The 20,062-nt window shown below is 42.9% G+C and overlaps 5 protein-coding genes across 6 annotated transcripts; 3 read left to right on the forward strand and 2 right to left on the reverse strand.

The window, feature by feature from the left end:
- The first annotated feature begins 5,622 nt into the window (after positions 1-5,622).
- Positions 5,623-10,936, forward strand: LOC128719670 (ankyrin repeat domain-containing protein 13D). Of its 2 annotated transcripts, none has more exons than XM_053813297.1 (5): positions 5,623-5,730; positions 6,059-6,191; positions 6,261-7,337; positions 7,421-7,766; positions 10,672-10,936. In XM_053813297.1, the coding sequence occupies exons 1-5, from the start codon at positions 5,623-5,625 to the stop codon at positions 10,934-10,936; spliced, it is 1,929 nt and encodes a 642-aa protein (XP_053669272.1). The 2 variants fall into 2 exon arrangements, with proteins under 2 accessions (XP_053669272.1, XP_053669273.1); XM_053813298.1 differs by having other exon boundaries at positions 5,623-5,721.
- Positions 10,937-12,609: 1,673 nt separating this feature from the next.
- LOC128707113 (uncharacterized) lies at positions 12,610-14,028 on the reverse strand. The gene is made up of 3 exons (XM_053802059.1): positions 13,987-14,028; positions 13,797-13,869; positions 12,610-13,685 (listed from the first exon to the last, which is right to left on the reverse strand). Exons 1-3 carry the CDS (start codon positions 14,026-14,028, stop codon positions 12,610-12,612), a joined length of 1,191 nt encoding a protein of 396 aa, XP_053658034.1.
- A 795-nt stretch (positions 14,029-14,823) lies between these two features.
- Positions 14,824-15,114, forward strand: LOC128708773 (uncharacterized). The gene is made up of 2 exons (XM_053803752.1): positions 14,824-14,861; positions 14,961-15,114. Exons 1-2 carry the CDS (start codon positions 14,824-14,826, stop codon positions 15,112-15,114), a joined length of 192 nt encoding a protein of 63 aa, XP_053659727.1.
- A 110-nt stretch (positions 15,115-15,224) lies between these two features.
- LOC128719979 (mitochondrial import inner membrane translocase subunit Tim10) lies at positions 15,225-15,582 on the forward strand. The gene is made up of 2 exons (XM_053813624.1): positions 15,225-15,375; positions 15,448-15,582. Exons 1-2 carry the CDS (start codon positions 15,225-15,227, stop codon positions 15,573-15,575), a joined length of 279 nt encoding a protein of 92 aa, XP_053669599.1. The 3' UTR covers positions 15,576-15,582.
- Positions 15,583-15,883: 301 nt separating this feature from the next.
- LOC128708004 (nuclear exosome regulator NRDE2) lies at positions 15,884-18,972 on the reverse strand. Its single transcript, XM_053802960.1, has 2 exons — positions 18,921-18,972; positions 15,884-18,837 (listed from the first exon to the last, which is right to left on the reverse strand). The coding sequence occupies exons 1-2, from the start codon at positions 18,970-18,972 to the stop codon at positions 15,884-15,886; spliced, it is 3,006 nt and encodes a 1,001-aa protein (XP_053658935.1).
- Positions 18,973-20,062: the final 1,090 nt, after the last annotated feature.

The following is a 20,062-nucleotide window of genomic DNA, read 5'->3' on the forward strand; positions in this document are numbered from 1 at the left end:
TGTTGAGACATGACTTCATCATGCAATATTGAGACTCCTAAGGCTTAAAACACTTTCCAACGATATTACGCTTCTTTAACTGGGATATCTTATCATATCATTGCATTTGATTGACTTCGCACTTTCCGGTAAAAACGCTACGTTAAGCGGAAGTTGCTCAGAATGTATGAACCCAGAGCACAAAGCGCAACGTACCTCATCCCTACTAAGGCAAGTGTTGTCTGGCGCTGTGTATTTGCACTGTCTGTTGTGTTGTTGCCCGCGTAAGCAACTCGCTTTACACATCGCTTACTTTCGACAAAACTACCACAAAATGGAAGCGTGTATGTTTGTGTATTAGCAGTACGCTGATTACACTTACCCATGAGTTGTCTTTAAACTGCGCCATGTTTGAATGGCGACCGGCTCCAGGTGATTCAATGCACCACTGATGATTGCTACTAGCTGCGCTTCTGCTGCTCACATTCGACGGAAACAGTTGTTACTTGGATGTCGTTGTAGTTGTTTTGTTTTTTTGTTCAACGGTTCGATGATCGTCAAAACATTGACGGTGTACAAATCGTACACCGGTTGACTATCGGCACCGGAGGGTAATTGATCAATTGACACTGGTTGCTCTGGTCACAGTGTAAAACGTTTAGCAGCTTGCGCGCACATACGGAACGGCACTAGCGCCTGTACTTTGCACCTCAACCCGGTAGTATAACCGACAGAAAATAGTAAACGCTTCGCTTTAACCACACACTGAACCGTACATGGGAACCAATTGACACTGTGTGTACCAGCATCCAGCTGAGCATTGCAGAATTAGCACGATTTTAAAACGCTCATACTTCTACGCACGATAAAAGTAAAGCCCTTCGTGAGAAAGCGAAACAATTTCGTGCTCGGATGTCACCCATTGACAGCAAACTGTTTCATGTTGATGGGTTTCAACTTAAAAACAGAAAACTATTGTATGATCTACGTGATCCACTTTGGATGATGGAAGTGGAGCACTTTTGATTGTACTGACAATTTCACTGCTGTTACACTTCCCACCCCCCCCAAAAATACCAATCTCAGTGTGGCGATCGGTGGCTTTGTACGTAGGGAACTATTCACTGCTGCAAACGAGGCTAGAAAATTCAATTTCCTCTCGGGCACTACTATTTTTGAGGATTTGGTTTACTTTTCCCTCGAACGACATGTGACGATGCGCACGATCGATTAACAGTGAAACCATCCACTCCACAACGGCTTTCAATCTCGAAAGTGCACTTTTTCTTTGGGCGATGCTCTTAGCATGCTTCCATATACCTCACCGATGATTAACAAACACCCATACACACGCACAAACACGGACAAACAGACACGCCAGATGAATTAAGTAGCAAAACAAACTGCTTCTTCAACATTGGCCCAGCAGGCAACTTCAGGCGGAGATCACCGTACGATCGAGCACCTTACACAGCAACCTTCTTGTAGGACGCATTTCACTTCATTACACGTTAGTTTTGAGGTCGACACTGCAAATTTGACTAAAACCATCAAATGACAGTGTGACGCATGGGATTTTCACCAACTTCACTTTCGCACCGCACTTCTTTTACGTCCGCAATTAAGCGGATGAACATGTACAACTCGTTTTACTTTCGTATAGTACCGCCAAAGGAATGTTTCCTATCTTCGGAACTGTTAATCGTTTTCAAACTTTTTCTTTCCTGGAGGCGCATAAAGGAACCATCGGTTGCAACGATTCACCGATCATGCTTCTCGTGACGATTAACATACTATTTTGTGTCAAACGCGTATGAGCGCCATCACGAAAGGGAGTTTTTTCTTCTTCCTTTCTATCATATATGTGTTGATCCACAAGCGGGTTATTTTTCGAATTTGTGTTTGCTCCCGCCGAGCTGTTCTACATTTTCCACACAAACGCTACACCGTTTGTCGTACCGCGGCAACGTGACTCGCTACGCGTTGACGACTAAACAACGCACACACTAGCCGGTTGAGCCTGCGTCTTTCGTGTTGTTTTGTTTGTTTTTTTTTGGGGAAGATTTTATTCCATTTTTTCCCCTCGTTCGAGCTTCATTTCGTGGTGCCAGCACAGGTACCGTCCGGATCACGTACTGGGCAACAAAGTGATTGCTGTAGCCTGCGAGAAAGACACTTTTTGCACGAGTTTGGCGATGTATCGCGTGTTAACGTTAGCTTCAATCGCTAGTTTAAACGGATTGATTTACGCCGTGAAACGGCAAACACCCTGCGTTAGCGACGGTCGGAACTACTGTGAGGTCGCGGCGACGAACCTGAGAGCGTGCTCCATGCAGCGCGCTCGAACGTTTTTGGAGGGGTATACTTCAGAGAGGACAGCTTCAAAAGTATCGTACCTTTGCAAAAAACTCGTGTAAAAATCATGTAGTACATTTTGTGCTATTATATTGGATGAATTATCTATCTTATAATTTAATTGATAATTTATCATTAAATTATTTATTTATTTATGTTTTGTATTCTTGCGGATCGCAAAATTAGCCGAATATGGGCTGAATAAGGATATTTTTTCTCAAGGCACTGTCTTTACCTTGTTTTTTGCTTTATTACGAACATGCTCGGTTGAAAATTTGTATTACCACAATACAGTGAAACGTCGATTATCCGTGCTTTTTGGGACTCGGCGGTAGACGGATAATCGGATAACACGGATAATAGACACGTCTCCTTTTTATGATAAAAATTATTGTAAAATTTATTTAATGTTTTGTATTGTCCATAGTTCGGAAATGAAATTTATCGAAAAAAGAGCACCTGAAATTTCAAAATGATGTTCTTTAACTAATTGTAATTGTTGAAATTTTCCAATACATATTCTTCAATCTACATGATACATGTTCAGGGATGGTAAATGAAAAATTTTCAAAGCTCTTTAAACTCGGTAATAAAAAGAAAAATAAAAATGACTCAAATGTTGTTCAGAGCTGAACAACAAATACAAATAGTTTAATTAACAGAAATTATTTCTACATTCTAAATTGCCTTATTTGAAGACCGTAGATCATACAAAACAAAATGATCGTTGATATGATATAATAAACAAAACATAATATTTTAATTTGTCATATTTCGTCCGTTACTTTTCAACCAACTTTGTATCTTCAACAACAAACTCTCTTTGCGTTGGGTTATGGAAAAAGCAAGAGAAACCTACTTAGAGAGAACATATGTCTCTCATGAGTGTAACATTTAAAGAGAAAATGCGTTTTCTACTTTTGTGAGTTTAATATTTGCTCTCTAATCAATGCGCGGTATTGCTTTACTTTAAGCCGCGGTAAAAGAACTGAAAAAAATGCTATTAAATTAGAATGTATACTGTGTTAGAATGCTGCCTTAATTCTTAAAATTTGGCACAATAATCATGAACCACACTATTCTGTGTTCTAAATGCTATTCTAAATTATATATCAAAACTCCATGGACAGTTTTAAATCTTGTTTACTCTGAATACGAATGTTACAAACGTACTTTTTCTGTGCAACTTGTGGGCGATGTATGGTTGAATGCATGGTATTTTAAGCAAATAATCTCCCATTTCTTCAACAACTCACCCACGGTCAACTGACAGCCAGTCCATCGATTTCCACTTGTAAATTTATTCATCGCTCAAGAAAAGTGATGCGTATGAAGAAACTTCTCGGCGGCTCGGCGATGCGTGATCACGCACACAAGTCACAAGACAAAAAAAAAACATTCAAAAGGTTTACTGGAATCTGCTCACGTCTACGGCCGCGATAGTTCCTCCCCTGGCGTGGACTGATAGAGAAAGCTGGTACGATCGAAAGGTTCTGCAACAAAGATTGTGCCAATTGTTTCAAACACGTGTTTGCTGCTTCGATTGATTGCTACCCCGCGTGTTAACAATACGTTTTACTCGATTATCCTAAATAAGCATGTGCTGATACGCAGGTGAAAGGTGTAGAAAACAATTTAACTTTCAATTAAAACAGATGGTTCATTTGTGATATCGACGTTTAGAAAATAAAAGCGATGCTAAATTGAATGGAATAGAGAGAAAAATCAGATGGAAAACGACAGCAGATGAAACACTCTGAAGCTGTTTACCAAGCCAACAGCACATCAATCGCGAACGGTTTTTATCAGCTTCGCGATTCCGGGGTGATAGTGTCCCAAATGTGGTGCCTAAATTGAATGATTGAAATTTGAATCCCAACGGTTTGTTGTTTTTGCTACAACTGCACACCCATACATGCTCGCTCGTTCTAATCACGAACGATTGACGATTCTGCGCGGGTCAATCATGAAGCTGAATGTATGCGTTTGTATTGCGTGAAGCGGATCCGAACGGATGACCGTCCCACATATGGCAGAATCATTAACCAAACAGATATTCAAAAGTGAAACAGTTTGATTAGTCCTTTGCTTTATTCAAATGTGATGCAAATAAATACAATTAATAAACAGGTTTGATGTCCAATTAGGAACAATTTCAATGCGTCTTTTCATTAAAACATCAGCACATTATTGTTTGCTTTTAATTTTTTAATTTTTTAATTGATTCTCTGAATGGAATCGGATATAATACTGAAAATCACTTCTAAGGTCAAGGTATTCCGTTTAGTAAAATATTATCATGTTATTATAAGACTATGAAGCATGTTAGTTTTACTTCAATATTACTTTTTACTGCTTTTTATTCAGCTGTGTGTTTTCCTTCGTTCCGCTCTTAAATTTCATTTTCTTCTTGATCTTTATTCTATTTTGTTTTAATTTCTGCCCCTTTGTATTTTTTTATTCTTCAACTACTTTTTATTGTCCTCTTCTTCTTTTTATCTCCCTTGTCCTCGAATTTCTTCTATTTTGTCTTTTATATTTCTTTCTGATTTGTTCTTCTTATCTCTTGAATCTGCTTCTTATACCTTACCTTTTCTATTTCCTATAATCTTTTATTTTCATGCTTCGGCTTAGTTAAGAAATGCCGCATATATCGACATGTTTATTATTCATCAAGAATGACTGTGCTACTAGCAATACGGCCTGGCCGTTCTTGTTGAATAAAAAAATGAATGTACTACAAATTCATGATAACTTAATCGAAAACAAGATTAACATGAGTCTCCCAACGATATAAATCATAATTCGTCTTCGAACTTTGAAGAGAAATAGATCAGATTTTTGTCAACGTATTTTGGAATATTAAAAAAAAAGTTTAGACTGAAGCACCCTGTACCAATCACCCGGCAGCTTCTATCCAATCCCAACCTTGGCTGGGAATTATTTTTGACAGCCTACGAACAGTTGTCAACGTAGACGGCACAATATTGTTACTTGGGTATTCCTGGCACAGACAAAAACTTTACTCGGACACAAAAATCTATCCTGTTTTCCGCTGCTATTCTTACTGCATTTCCCGAACGCTAGTGCCAGAACCGCGACAGCAGGTAGAATCGTTAATTTGTCCCTTCCAGCAACCGAAAACGAATTCTCGTTACAGGCTGCCATCCGTTTCCTAGTGCTTCCGTTTGTTATTGTGCCCGCTGGCGTACAAGTGCACCGTTTGATGCATTTATTCTACCCTACCGAGATTTACTAGTGCGACGAACGCGTAGGATCGGATCGAAAATGATTAGCGTAGATAAGATCAAGGAAAGTTTCCCCATCCACTGGCACGTATGGAACAATGATTATCAGGAGCTGCAGCAAGCCATCAGTGAAAAAACGGTACGTGATGTTAAAGCTTTTTCCTCTTCCGGGAGTGTGTGTGTTGGCCGGGTCCACTCTCATACAAAAGGATCCGTATGCACGAAAATGTGATTAATCTAATTAGTGGCCCCATTGGTCGCGGTCTAATTCGATTAGACCGGTAACAACAAATGGGCAATGTTGTGTGAGCAAACAAATAATCACGCCATACACGGGAAGCAGGGCAAATTAATGAATCATTCAACTGATTTCCCACGAGGCAAACATTGATCGATGTTCAAATGTTGCTTTTTTAGGGTTTGTAGAAGCGAATAAATTACACCGGCTTTATTAACCTTTCCTTCCGTTCCTTAAGCATGACTTGGAATCGCTCGATCCTCGTGGCCGAACACCCCTAATGCTAGCGGTGAAGCTGTGCCACCTAGAATGTGTGAAAGCGCTGCTATCCGCAAAATGCAATGCCAACGTCGAATGCGATGGATGGTCAGGTACGATGAGATGAAGTTCACTTTGCGTGTTTGAGATTTTTATTAGGATTTTCTTTTTCATTCCCACAGTCGTGCAGGAAGCCGTCTGCTCCGGTGATGCCAACATTCTGACCGCAATCCTTGAGGTACGTGATTTGCAGCGTCACATCAAGCGTGTGTCGCACGTACCCCAGCTGCTGCAGCATCTTCAGGATACTCCAGATTTTTACATCGAAATGAAATGGGAATTTACCAGCTGGGTTCCGCTGATGTCGCGCGTGTGTCCGAGCGACACGTACAAAGTATACAAGCGGGGTTCAAACGTACGCATCGATACGACGCTGCTAGGTTTTGATAACAACACCTGGCAGCGGGGCAACCGCAGCTACATCTACAAAGGCCAATCGAAAACGGCCAGCATGATCGAGATCGATCACGATACAGGCGAAGTGTCGGTGGAGCATATGCGCAACATCGAGGAGGAAAACATCGACGGCATTCGGCCGAGCCGGGAGGCGGTGAATCTGCGTCTGCAGGCACCGGTCATCTGTAACCACATCGACATGGACAAGATCAGCTTCGAGCGCAACAAATCCGGCTTCTGGGGCTGGCGCAGCGAGAAGGTCGAATCGATCAACGGGTACGAGTGTAAGGTGTACGGTGCGAGCAACGTGAAGTTTATAACGCGCACCCGCAACGAACATCTCGGCAATGAGCAGTCACGGGTAAAAAATTCGCGCACTCCCCTGCAACACTTCCTCGGCATGACGGAGGAAGATTACGATCATGCCGCGGTGGCAGGATCGAGTACAAGTGCACTTAGGGAGCAGCAACCTGCCGTCCCGTCGTCCTACAGCCCAGAGGATGATCGATCACCGGATGGGGCGGAGGGAGAAAGTAGCGGCACACAGGATACGGCACCTTCGGCCGAAGAGTATTTCTCCGACATCGACCTAAACGGGCGGGACGTTGGCAAACCAAAGCGAATCACTGCCAAAGAGCAAATGTTTAAGGCAAACATTTGGCTGAGTGAAGAGTTTCCGATTAAGCTGCAAGAGCAGGTGTTACCGATACTGGACCTCATGTCTACCATGGCCAGCCCGCACGTTTCGAAACTGAAAGACTTCATAACGATGCAGCTTCCATCTGGATTCCCTGTCAAAATCGGTACCCTTTGCGCCTGAGGCCACAAGTCGTGTAGGAAGCATTGGAATCTAATTCCATTTTTTGTTTGTTGTATTCTATTCTAGAAATTCCACTCTTCCATGTGCTGAACGCGGTTGTTACGTTTGGGAACGTGTTTGCGATCGAACATGCTGTTCCGCACGTCAGTCACATTCGCGAGAGTGACGACCGGGTAACGTGCGTTATTGATGATGCATGCTTCGAAGCGCCGAGTGGATACGGTGTTCGGCGTGGTATTGCCGACTTCCGGCAACAGCTCACGTTCGAGGATGAGGATGAACTGATGCAGTTCGCCATTCAGCAGAGTTTGGTGGATTCAGGCAGTGAGAATGATAAGGTCGACATCTGGGAAGCACTGAAGGCACCGAGACCGCTGACACCCCAATACTATGAGGATGAGCAACTGCAAAGGTATGGTGTGGGAAAAGGGAACCTCGATCCACCAGATACATTCAGAGACTGTGGAATGCATTTTCAAAAGTTGATGGATTGTTAACTTTGTTATTTCTTTTCAAACTTATTTACTTACTCTCGATCCTTACTCTTACTTCCTCAACATTCGTGACCAACAATTTGGATTTTTAATATTCTATGTTTCTTTTCTCTTTTCCCATTTGTACTACAACGGAATCTTTGTTTTGTTTTGATCTCATCACAATCACCAACTAATTCGCGTTCCCCATTTGTATGCTATGTGTATTGCGTACGGGTTTTCCGCACTTTGTGCAATGTACTGCTATAATGCTTTGTTCTCTCGGTGCACAATTATCACCGTTGTGTCACCATGCACGCAAATTATCTTGCTGATGTTGAATTTGCTTATCGTATCTACGCTTCTTACGCTACCCGGTAGTTCCTCGAGCCGAGCCACGTCTCCCGAGACGAAAAAATCGGGCTCCCTAATGGGTGGCATGTTGCCGGCTTCGATCGCTAGAAGTCCGCTGAAGAAATTGTTTTCCAAAAGTTAAAGCTCCATTTAGTGTTTGTCCAACATGACGACGTGGGACGTCCTTATCAGCACGAGCTAGTTTTAGTGGCAATCACAATCAGAATTTTAAATCACTTTCGGATTATAAGTTTGTCATTAGTTTAAAAATTCTATTTGTTATTCAAGATGCTGCTTACTATTTCAATAACGATTATTTTATTGTAATGACCATGTAGTTGGCTTTTTTCCATTATCTATGAAGCCATTTATTTGAACAATCTTATTTAATCTTCTTGTAGTAACTTTTTAAGCTCTAACCGAACGAGATAAAGTAGACAAAATATCAAAGCCTTACATCCTGCAACAATCAATACACTACGGAGTAAGTTAATCAGCGAGGGATTAGGAAAGAAGACAAGGAGAGTTTGTTTTAGAGCAAAAGAACTGGAATCGTGCATTTTATGGTACAGACATTATAGAGTCATTCTAGTCATTATTTAAGTTATAGAGTTCTCTATCCCGGATTTAAAAGTCAGTAACGACAAAGATGCTTAGGAATTACATCATAGACTGATGATCATGCAAAATACCTCCCGCCGTGGTCAAATCTTGGACTTTTGTCAGATAGTTTACAGTTTCAATATGAACTGTGTCTGTACTTGTCGAATATCTCTCAGCGGCGTTCGAGGATAACATCCTTTCGAACATTTTTTTCCTCGTATGTGTAGAACGACAACAAAAAAACCATTCCAATGAAGAGTTCTAGAAGCTGTACGAAGACATCATTCAGTGTAGACTCTTACTATAGAAACATAACCTCCGTGCGAGTTGTGCCACATGCTCATTTATGACGTGATATTTAAAATTGAAAAGAATGATGATGTTGGCAATACTCTTCTGATGATGGCACTGTATCGTTCGAGGATTAGTATATACATTTAAATGGACGATTATCGCTTGCCTCGGAGATATTGTGTGTAGTTAACAAATTCTAAAGAAAGGCTACCATGGAACCCTGTTTTATAGCCACAAATTATATAAATCTCATTGAATTTGCTTATGTGCTAAAGGTAATACTTGTTTTGCTTATTGCTTCAGTTTCTTCAAATATCCATTGTTGTGCCAAATGTGCTTTAGCGATGATTATAGCTTTATTTCTTGCAGTTAACTTAATTCGTGACCGTTTTACTTCAAAATATGTTTAGAAAGTTGTTTAATGTATCGAAGGCTCGCGTAGTTATGGATCTGCTTGTAATTCCACAAGTCATAACAACCTGTGGGAATCTGAGTCTGGAAAATAACACTGTGAGGCAAGAGGTCTAGGCCTGCCATTTATGGCTTTCTTTGACTTTATTTTCTCCATAGCTCAGCGAATAGTCCTTCGTGCTTGGTACAGATGGGATTTTGTCCCGGTCCTGCCGTATGAAGAGCGGCGCATCTACCAATACACTAGTTAGCATACCAATGCACCAAATCAGGAGACATTAACCTATTGTACACTTTTCATATATGGCAACATTGAATGTGCTTAGTACAGATCACGATACTGTCTTCTGTAAATATTTTGTCACAGATACTTCTTTTTTCCAAGGTCTGTTACTTCTGGTTTTCTTTTACTTTATTTGAACCGTTGCTAGAACCCTGCGTACGGAGGGATTGATTCGGATGGGATTTGGACTGGTCTTATCGTGTGGAGACCGGCACCGCTATACAGATACACCACCGGGCTGCTCCAGTACTACTACTATTATGCTATTATTTAATTGATACTACTATTTGCAAAACACAATCATCTTCACATAATCATTGTTTATTGAAATGGGGTGTGGACCCCATCAGGTCAGGGCACATCCATCTTCTTCAGAAACAGTTCTGAAACTGACTAATGTCCACTCCTGCTGCTGATAGTTCTCAACGATTGAAATACTCTGGTGAAAAATCAAATTTTCTTTACGAGAACAGGTGCAGTAATGAAGCGCTGAATAATGCATTTATTCTTAACGTTTCCCCAAACGGGAAACTATTTAGCGTGGTAAAAAATAAATTTTCTCAACGCAAAACAACACGAATTGAGTTAAATTGCTATAATTTATTGCTTAAGCAACATTAGCTATATTATTATATAATAAGAAATTAGATGAATTAGTATTCTGTTTCCCCCCATCCCTTCTACAGGATTGGCACCGTCGCAAAACAATATCATACTATTTCTATACTGTTTTTTTTTTTTACTATGTAGGCTTGACAGCTGTATTAGCTAAAAAAACGTAATTGCGTCTTTCAATTTTCACCTTCATAAACAACTTCCCACCCTCCTCGAGTATCGCTAGTTACAGAATCAAAAAAACCCACACCATGGTTCGCTTCTCTATGTTGTGTAATTCACAGAGCTTTGCAAGAATCACTGATAACCGGATTTCTAAGCAGTAGCACAACGACCGGTACAGCACTACCACCCGCTTTAGCCCTCGACCATCAAGCGGCACCGGCGGTCGCCGCCGACGAATCCGACAGCGTTCCCGACTATCTCGATCCGAACCTAGAGCTGGCGATAAAGCTCAGCCAGGAGGAGGAAACACGACGCGCAGAGGAACTACAGCGAGAGGAGGAGATGTTGGCCGAAGTATTACGGCTTAGCTTGCAGGAAAAATAGGACACCCGTTCACCAGCAACACAAGCTTCCGGATGATGGTTGGCTGTCGCGTCCTGATGTCTCACTGTGGCGGCGAATCAATGCGTTGACATCAGCAAGGAAATGTGTAGACGACCTCAAAGTTCCCTGGTGCTAGATGGGAAGGCAATGTCGGTTAGGCGCGGAAAGATGCGTATTATTTAACCGTAGCTATTCCCGCGGTAACGCGTTGCGTACAGCTGTCGCGTGTAGTGCGCCAAACTTGTTGAACCTCGCATACAACTGTTGCGTGTGCGTGTTCCACGTAGTAGGTTTTGTCCTACACCAACCATCCCACTTTAAAAAAACCAATTGGTGGCGCTGCCCTCCCTAGTGCGTAAATGGGAACCCCACCCAACACTTAACGTCCAGTAGCTTCTTATTTATTAGTACGAATCAAATGATTTGATTGGCCTCTGTAGAGCAGTAATGCAAAGTATGGCTTTATTGATGGCCCATTCCCGTTTCGAAACATTCGACGCAACACGCATCCGGTACAAAACCCCCCATATTATTTGCCCGCAGATTAAACGTACATTGTACAGCACCTTTTGTATAGGGAAGGTGTGCTAATAGTATAAGCAAACAAAGAAGTATAATGTTTCCTGGTAACATGTAATGTTGACTACGATCATCATGTGCGCCAAAGCTGATCTTGCGTGTATAGCTATTAATCGTTTGTACACTACCTGAAACGCGTAAATAAGAGCAAGAGTTAAACAAAGCAAACTAAAAGGAAATACAAAAACTATTTTATACTAATCGCTTCATAATCACAGTCAATAAATTTTATCTATTTATATTAAACTTTAAGTGTGTTTTTTGGTCTATCTTACTATTAAGCTGTTAATTGAGGAGTTGTAAATACTGGTACGCATGCACAACGTTTACACTGCTTTCTTTCCTTCACTATTGATTTGCAAAATCCTTTTGTAAAGCAACATTATTTCATGGTATGTTTGTTTTTTTTTTGTTTAATTTACGCTTTAATACAATCATTTTTCACAGTTTACTGTTTTGTGTGTGTGTGTGTGTTTTTGTGTTGTCTAAAGGCAACAAAATTGAGTAAAGGAAACGTTACACCGAAACCGCGTACCACGAGGGTACGATCTTGTTCCTTTCGTACGCCACGCAAATCTGTGTCCACGTGTCCAACGTGGCCGTTCGGTGTTACATGGTGTTTTCGGTTTGGCTGTACGTGTTCTGTGTCTATTTTCCTTACTGAAACCTATTAAATGTTTTGGTAAAACATATATCGTATCTTTCTTCCGATCTGACGCGTTTACACACTTGTACACATGAGGAACAGTCTACGCTAGTAGGCTATGCGGGGGGATCCAAAGGGGTGGTGCGGGAAGGTCACGCGTAAAAGTATTTTGTTAACCATTTGCTTGACTTTTGAACACACAAAATATACTATTTACAATCATCACATCATAGCAACAGTGGGTTTTTGTTTTTACTTGTGATCGTGAGGTGCCTGTTTGCTATACTGCGTAACGCCAGTAACGCTTTATCCTTTCAGCCACATCCATCATCCAATCGTCGTAAACCGAGGGTTAGTGCATCAGAGGGAAGAAGCAAACAAAAAAGAAAAAAAAACAAGACAGTAAATGCAACTACAACGACGCATCGTTCATGCGCCAGCTGGTAAGTTAAATATCGTCGTAGTCCTCATCCATTCCTGGGATGGTAGAGGATAGGGCTGCGAAGAGCGGTGGTGCTGTTGCCACCGGACTTTGGACAACTATTGGGCTGATCGCTGTGGAGCTGGTGGTGGGTGAAGCATAGTGTTTACTCATACCACCTCCAGCCTCCGTATGTTTCTTCGGTGTCCCACCGTCACCGGACGGAGGGCCACCGGTTGCTAAGCTGCTGAGATCAATTTTGATCGTGGGCTGCGTTGTCGCCGACCGTCGAGAACTCCCATGCGGGGACGCGCTCGTCGCCGGTAATCTTAGGTTAGAATAGTCCAGCTTAATGACTGGTTCGAGGGATGCAACCGTCGATGGCACCATCGTCGACGGTGCTGCTGCGAGTCGTTCGAAGTTGTACGTTATCTGTGGCGTTATGGCACCGGAAGTTTGGGTCGTACTTTTGACGGTCGGGCTCGATACGGCAGGGGACGTGACCATGCCGGCCGCTGTCGGGAGGTTTGGTAAGATGTCGATTTTAAATGGCAAAGCTGTCGGTGCACCGCCGGCCGGGGCCGAATTGAGGCGGTTCAGTTTGGGTGGCGGCGGACTCCCCGTCTCCTCGAGCGGTATCTCTTTGTAGAAGTTTAAACTTCCACCCTGACTGAGGCCTCGTTTGCCGTGTGACTGACTGTGGTGTGGTAGCAGCGAGAAGGGTACTGATGCTGGCGAATACGATTCAGAACGTTGCAGCGATACTGGATGCATTTCGTACGGCAGGTGACTGCCGATTGTGGCCGATGCAGCAGCGGCTGCTGCCGCTGCCGCTCCATTCGAGTACGACATGGAGGACGACGAGGTCGAGGTAGATGCCGGTGAGGTGCCTTCATTACCGTAGCCAGCTTCCGATCCGGAGAGCTCCTCGTTAATGCCCATATCCGGGATGTTTTTAACAAGATCGCGCAAAAAATCGAACCGGCTCTCCGATATAATGCACTGCTTCATGTGAGATGGGGAGAGCGTTTTAGCGTTCCTTGCGTTGGTGATTTTCAGCGTTTTTGTCAGCAACGATTCCACGAACAGTTCCAATGTCCTAGGTGCGCTAGCGGAAAACGACAAATGTTGGTTAAGGAAAATAGGTACCAACTATAGACAAATCGAAAACGGCGCACAACACTCGAAAACTCTGTGCAATTGAAAAAGGATATAGATTATCACGGGAACAGCTTGGGCCACCTTTCCAACTTCCTCGTCCGTTTGCATTATCTTTTTGATGCGACCCTACAACAAAACCAACCGAGGGAAAACACATTAGCATAAATACATACACAAACCAAAGCAGTGCTTGTGCATCGAAACGGTGAGCCGGTGTTGTCGCTTCACCTGCCGCATACTTACCGCCGGAAAACGTGCATTATACTTTTTCTTCTTCGAAGGCATCGTGCGGAAGACAACAGTTTCACTAAAAAGCTCGCTGCGCTGGTAAAAGCAACTCGTCCCAGCAAAAACCGTGCACCGTTCAAAGGCTTATCTGCGAAGAGCGTCTTGCGATATTATTTATCAACTTTCCGCCGAAATCTAGTTTCTCCTAACGGTGCTGGTCCTTTAGACGATCTTTACAACGATGTTGGGATTGTAAAGACGCACACGAATCGCGATTAATATGGGCTGCTGTATTCTATATCGCGCAAAACAAAAACAAAACAGTTCGCGAGTACTATATGAGCGCTTAAAATTTTTGGCGTTCTCAGAAGCACACACACAATCTTTGCAAGAAGCAAAATGTTGTCCAAAAATATCTATTTGACAGACGGAGCAATTGTCAGTACGAAAGGGCTTTTCAACAAACAGGGTGACCGATAAAAAACACGCATGGAAATAGGGAAATTAAGTTGTTAATTTTATAAACAAATCGTATGTTCAGTTTGGAAAGGTACTCGAGAGAAAGCTTTTTAGTTCCTGCGTGTTCGTGTATGCTGTCTAGAAAATATTTATCTCTCAAAATCTGTGCAATCAGCAATAATCCATATCACAAACTGTCATTTCAAGTGTCGCACGAGCTGTGTTTACAATTCGTTCTAATCTGTCACTACGATACGAGCAAAACCGTGTGCTGTGCCTGTAGTGTGTTTCGTAAGAACTTTCCTCACGCACCGGGTTAAAATCAGACGAAAAGATCTACTTTCAACGCATTTAGTGGATGTAGCGTACCATTTTGAGCAGCTACACACGATTATGCGCCTCGGACATCTGGGCAAGATCGGAATAGGCTGGTAAGTGCACTGATTAACGGAGTTTTTACATAGAAAATTTGTTTACAACGTTGAAAACACAACACTGCACATGGTGTTCCCTTCTTGTTACCATTCCAGGGGCATCATCAGTGTGCTGGGCATTGGAGCGTTCGTCGCATCGAAACAATCAGTTGATAAGAACCGATATGAGAATATGAAAATTCGGGAACGTATGCGTCAATCGAACGTTGGACAATACGAAGTAAAGGAATCACGCCGATTCGACGTTTAGCGGGGAGCAAAAGAGCATTCAAATATTCTACCTCTTCTGGTACACAGTGGGCAAAGGTAGCAAAAGCGACATTCGTTGAGTGAAGCAACCAAAAACCAAACATTTTCACGATGAGTATGGCCGACCTGAACGCGGCACAGCAAGCCAAGCTGCAGCTGATGCAGGAGATGGAAATTGAAATGATGTCGGATTTGTATAGTCGCATGACACAGGCTTGCCATAAAAAGTGCATCCCACCAAAGTATGCCGACTCGGAACTGGGTAAGTAGTGTAAATGCATTTGAAAAACGACGTATGAAGTTTCTGATGGATTGAGCAATATGCATTCTACAGGGAAAGGAGAGTCCGTGTGCATCGACCGATGTGTGGCAAAGTATCTGGAGGTACACGAGCGTATTGGCAAAAAACTAACGGCCATGTCAGCGCAAGACGAGGACCTGAAAAAGAAGATGGGCGTGTAGAGGATAAAGCACGCGCTTCTTACACTATTAGCGTTATGTTTGTACCCCACAAATCCTTCTTATGTTGATTTTGTACTTCATTTTAAACGTTTTCTCATCCATTGATTCTTGATGCAGCAGTCTAAGAGAAAGGACTACGCGCGTTAGTTTTCAGTCAAGCGGTCCGTCTATTCATCTTGCTCGTCAGTTTACACAATGAGGCGTAAATTACATTACATATGCTCGAAACCGATCGGCGGGGAATGGATGAATAAAGGATCGCCTTGATTATTACCGTCAGATGCAGTTTATTTCTTCGCTCTTTTGTTTCATCCTTCGCGCAAGATAGCTAACTCTTCCGGAATTGCATGTACTCTCAGCTGCTTTTCCACCATCAAGTCTAGTAGCTGTGATAGCTCCTGCGGTGCACAGGAAGCCCCATCTAGATAAAGGGCTTTATTCCACGGACATGCCTCGAGCGCCGCATACAACGTTCGTCGACACTGTTCCAGCACACTGTATCCGGGTGGAGCGTTCGGTTGATCGAACAGCTCGCGTAAATACAACCGCCATAACAAGGCGTTTCGATATAGCACAGAAGCACTATCCGTGCTGGAAGATTTCAGTACGCTTCCGAGTAGGTTCAGTATACGTTGCTTATACGGAGATGCTTCCGTGGGGATGAAATCTTCCCAATTGTTTACCGTGCACGATTCACGATACCGAGCAGCAATGACTAGCAGTAGGACCGCTTTTGGTGTGAGATGTTTCCCAAGAACGCCACGTAATCGTAGCCAGGGAAGATTGTCGTTAAAAACCACCGTGCGCAGAGTATACAGATTGGATGGAAACTCATTCAGAGCACGATCGACGATGTCGAGAAAGCTGCGAAGGTTTTCTGTTAGCGGTGAGTGCGCTTGCTTCCTACCTAATCGTGCTATCTCATACAGCTGAATGTAGAGTTCGTACAGTTGCTGGCGCAGAAACCTGTGTCTTGCGTTTGATAGGTCGTTGAAAAGGTACAGGAACGTTTCCAGCTGCTTCGAAGCTTCCGACAGGTTCGATCTTATGAGTGCGAGGAAGATCACGTACGCTTTGATCGCATTGATCATTGCATTCCGGCTGAAATGTTGGTCCGTTGGCGTTCTTATGTCGGCATCTGGCTGTGATTCATGGCGAACCGCTCGATTTACTCGATCGCTAAATTTTTGCAAGGCGGAGAGCTTCATGGTGTCCGGCACTATCACCGATTCTGCCGTGCTTTGGAAGGTTAGTTCATCTCTTTTAAGAGCAAGACTCGTTAGAGCACGAATGGCTTCATTTCTGCAGTTATCCAACAGTAACAGTTCAACCATCGTCAGCACGAGATGGTAAAGATCGTTATCATCTTCCACCGAGTTGTCGCAGGTGGTCGGTATGCTTTGTTCGCTGGAGCAATACACCTGAACGGATGTGGAGAATATTTTCCTACACGCCGCACTAAGACCGGTCATTTCGTATTCCAACAATCCATATTCTGCGTACACGCGGAGATTGTTTTGATTGGTGCTGTGGGTGTGCTTCAGCAAGTTTTTTATCCTCGCACGTACGGCTTTTGCTTTCGCTTCCTCGAGAAGCATTTTTGACGGTGTCGATGCTGCTTTTTCTTCACATACTAACATTCGTTCGAATTGTAAAGAAAGTGTTAGTAAAGTTGCACTCTGTGGGCCTTCGAAGTGGTCTACAGCTCGAGCAAGACATTTTCGTACCAGTTCGAGATACGATTCGTGGGCAATGTTTGCTCTAATATATGAAGGAGCTACACTGAATTGCTTTACAAACGCGTATAGTTCACCATCCAGTGTTCGATCGCGGAATACGTGCAAAAAGAGTGGCAGTAGCTGTTCGGAATAATCCACTTCGTACGCTTCCTCTTCATCATACTGCTGGGGGAAAGGAAATTTCATCAACTTTAACGCCACAAGCGTTAGTTCGAAAGCGTACGACTTGTTTATCAGCGGATACACGTATCCTACAACATCATCCGTCAGCACCATTCGCTGTGGATCGCTCGCCAACCGTCCTCCCTCGAACGGAAGGTAATGGAAGGCACTTCGAAGTAACTCCACTCTCAACCATATCTCGTTCATCGGGAGGCCCGATTTCAGTATGAGCTCCTCGTACTCGATCAGCTGTTGAAAATGTTCTTGTGACGAAAATGTACCATCATTTCCGTAACGCTCACTGACATTCATCCCAAGTGCATGCTGCACCATACCGAACATCAGTTCGTAAAGGCCTGCCTGTCGGCAGAAGGTTGCACAATTCCGAAACAGTTGCAGCATCGTTTCATCGCTACGGCGCGCCATAAACAGTGAGCGTGTGCTCTTTTCGTACAGCTTCAGCACATCCGGTACGATGCATTGGGCCATCGCACACTGCTTGTTGCGAATCAGCGATCTCCAGAGGGTTACGTTAGTTTCGTCCTTCGTAATAGCGCGCCGTATTAGATTCAGAACCTCATCCGTCGGATGTACGCGCACAATTGCTTCCAGGTACAAGCGCAACAATTTCTCATCGTACGGGTAATGTCGACGCGCTCGTTCGATGAGGGACAGTTCGCGTTTGTGATTTTGATAACTATCGAAATGGATTGGATGATCCTGTCGGAAGCGCACGAGTTCGATCCATTTGCCTACCGATTCTTCCGTTCTAATGGAGCGTTCCAGTTCTGCCTCACGGGCGAATATTTCTTCCTGCCCGACTTTACTGGTCCCGTGTTGGTCACGTTCTTTTCCCTTCACTACCCTGAAATATCGCTTGTATCGTTCTTTGCCAGTGTTCGTACCAGTAGAAGGTGTTCCGAGCGCTTTCAGCGTACCCAACCGATACCGTGGGCAGGCTGGACGGTGCAGCTTCTCAACCGTGAAATAAATCTTCGACGGGTCTACATCGGTGTAGTATTCTGCTTCGGAAATATGGTTCGAAGAAGTTCCCGGTAGTGCTAAGGCAGAACAACTCTGTTCTTCATTTGTAGCTTCCGACGAGGAGGAAGAACTATGTCTACGCTTGGATCGTTTTTTCTTGTGCTTCTTTTTGTGTTTGCTTTTCTGCGGTTTCGATAGTTTGGTTTCGGTTTGGTCCGCTCTAACCGTGGTTTCATGTTCCACATCCGTTCGCTCCAATCGATTGTCCTCTGGGGCGGACCCTTCAGTATCCGTTTCGTCATTCTCAACCGTTGTTCCAAAAGGTATAAAACTTTGATTCGATAGCCATGCAAGTTCGGATGGTGCACTAGTACTTGCTATTTTTAGGGGAATAGAGCACAACTTGGATTTAGGATGATGTTTTTTTTTTGTAGAATATAAAGGGCTTCTCTTTACTTACCTTCGCTTTTTGTGACTTGTGGTGCGGTGTTGTACGCGGGAAATAGAGACATTCTTTAAAAAGGCCAAGTTTATCCTAAAAAAATCACTCACAAATCAAGCGCGCATTGCAACTACAATCGTAATCGCTTGCTGTTTGTTTACAAAATTCATACGAATCCGTTTATCCGGGTCGCGATTTTCCGTGCACCATATGTTTTTGACATTAATGTTAATTTTTTTTTTAATCTGGAGTGTCGAACATTATTTTTTCTTTGGAATATGGTAAATTAGTAAAAAAATGAACAATTCAAGATAAACGTAAAATGATCGTAAAATGATAAAAAATGATAATTTTAAAAAACCCAAAAATAATAAACAGCAAATGAAAAAAGAATATGTATTCTATGGAAGAGCTCTATAAAACGAATACTATTTTGCAAAATGCTGTTCAGTGCACACCCAACAGCAAGTGAAAGCTAGAAAATAGAAAAATACGGAAAAGTGTTTTAACAGTTAACAGGAAAACGAATTTTAAAAAAAACCCTTGCCCAACCGGCGGTCATACGGTAAGTGTTGGAACGTATGTAAACGTAAGCTTTTAACTTTTATAATCTAAGTTCAATGGCATTTCTTATGCGGCTTGCACGTGCACGAAAGTTTGCACGTGTAGGAATTTCTTTGCACCTAGTGGTAACTATGGTCAAACAATCGAGAGAAAGTAAACACCACTGCTGTTATTTCAAACTAAGAAACGCGTGCAGAATAATGTAGCAAGTACAACAACACCCAATGTTTGTCCGGAATTTATATTTTGCTTTAAATTCGAATACACTTCGAACGGGAAATTCTGATGCACACCGTTAACACGTTGGAGATGCTTAAGAAATGTGTCACCAAAGTACGAACGGTTAATTTAAAAAAAAACGGAACACTAGATCAACAAAGTTAAGATAAGTTTAACACTCCCTAGCAGAAAAAAACGAATCACAATCACTCTGGTGAAACGACGCAAGCAACACTTCTTGTCCACCGTAAAAACGCAAAAAACATTATATCTGAGATGTATTCTCGGCAGTAAGAGCAAAACGTTGTGTTATTAAGTCAACCTAGGCCGGATGAAGATGGTGGTGCCGGTCCCTCCAGCAAACCCCGTATGGCATA

The sequence above is a fragment of the Anopheles marshallii genome, chromosome 2 (assembly GCF_943734725.1).
Source record: "Anopheles marshallii chromosome 2, idAnoMarsDA_429_01, whole genome shotgun sequence".
Taxonomy (NCBI): Eukaryota; Metazoa; Arthropoda; class Insecta; order Diptera; family Culicidae; genus Anopheles; species Anopheles marshallii.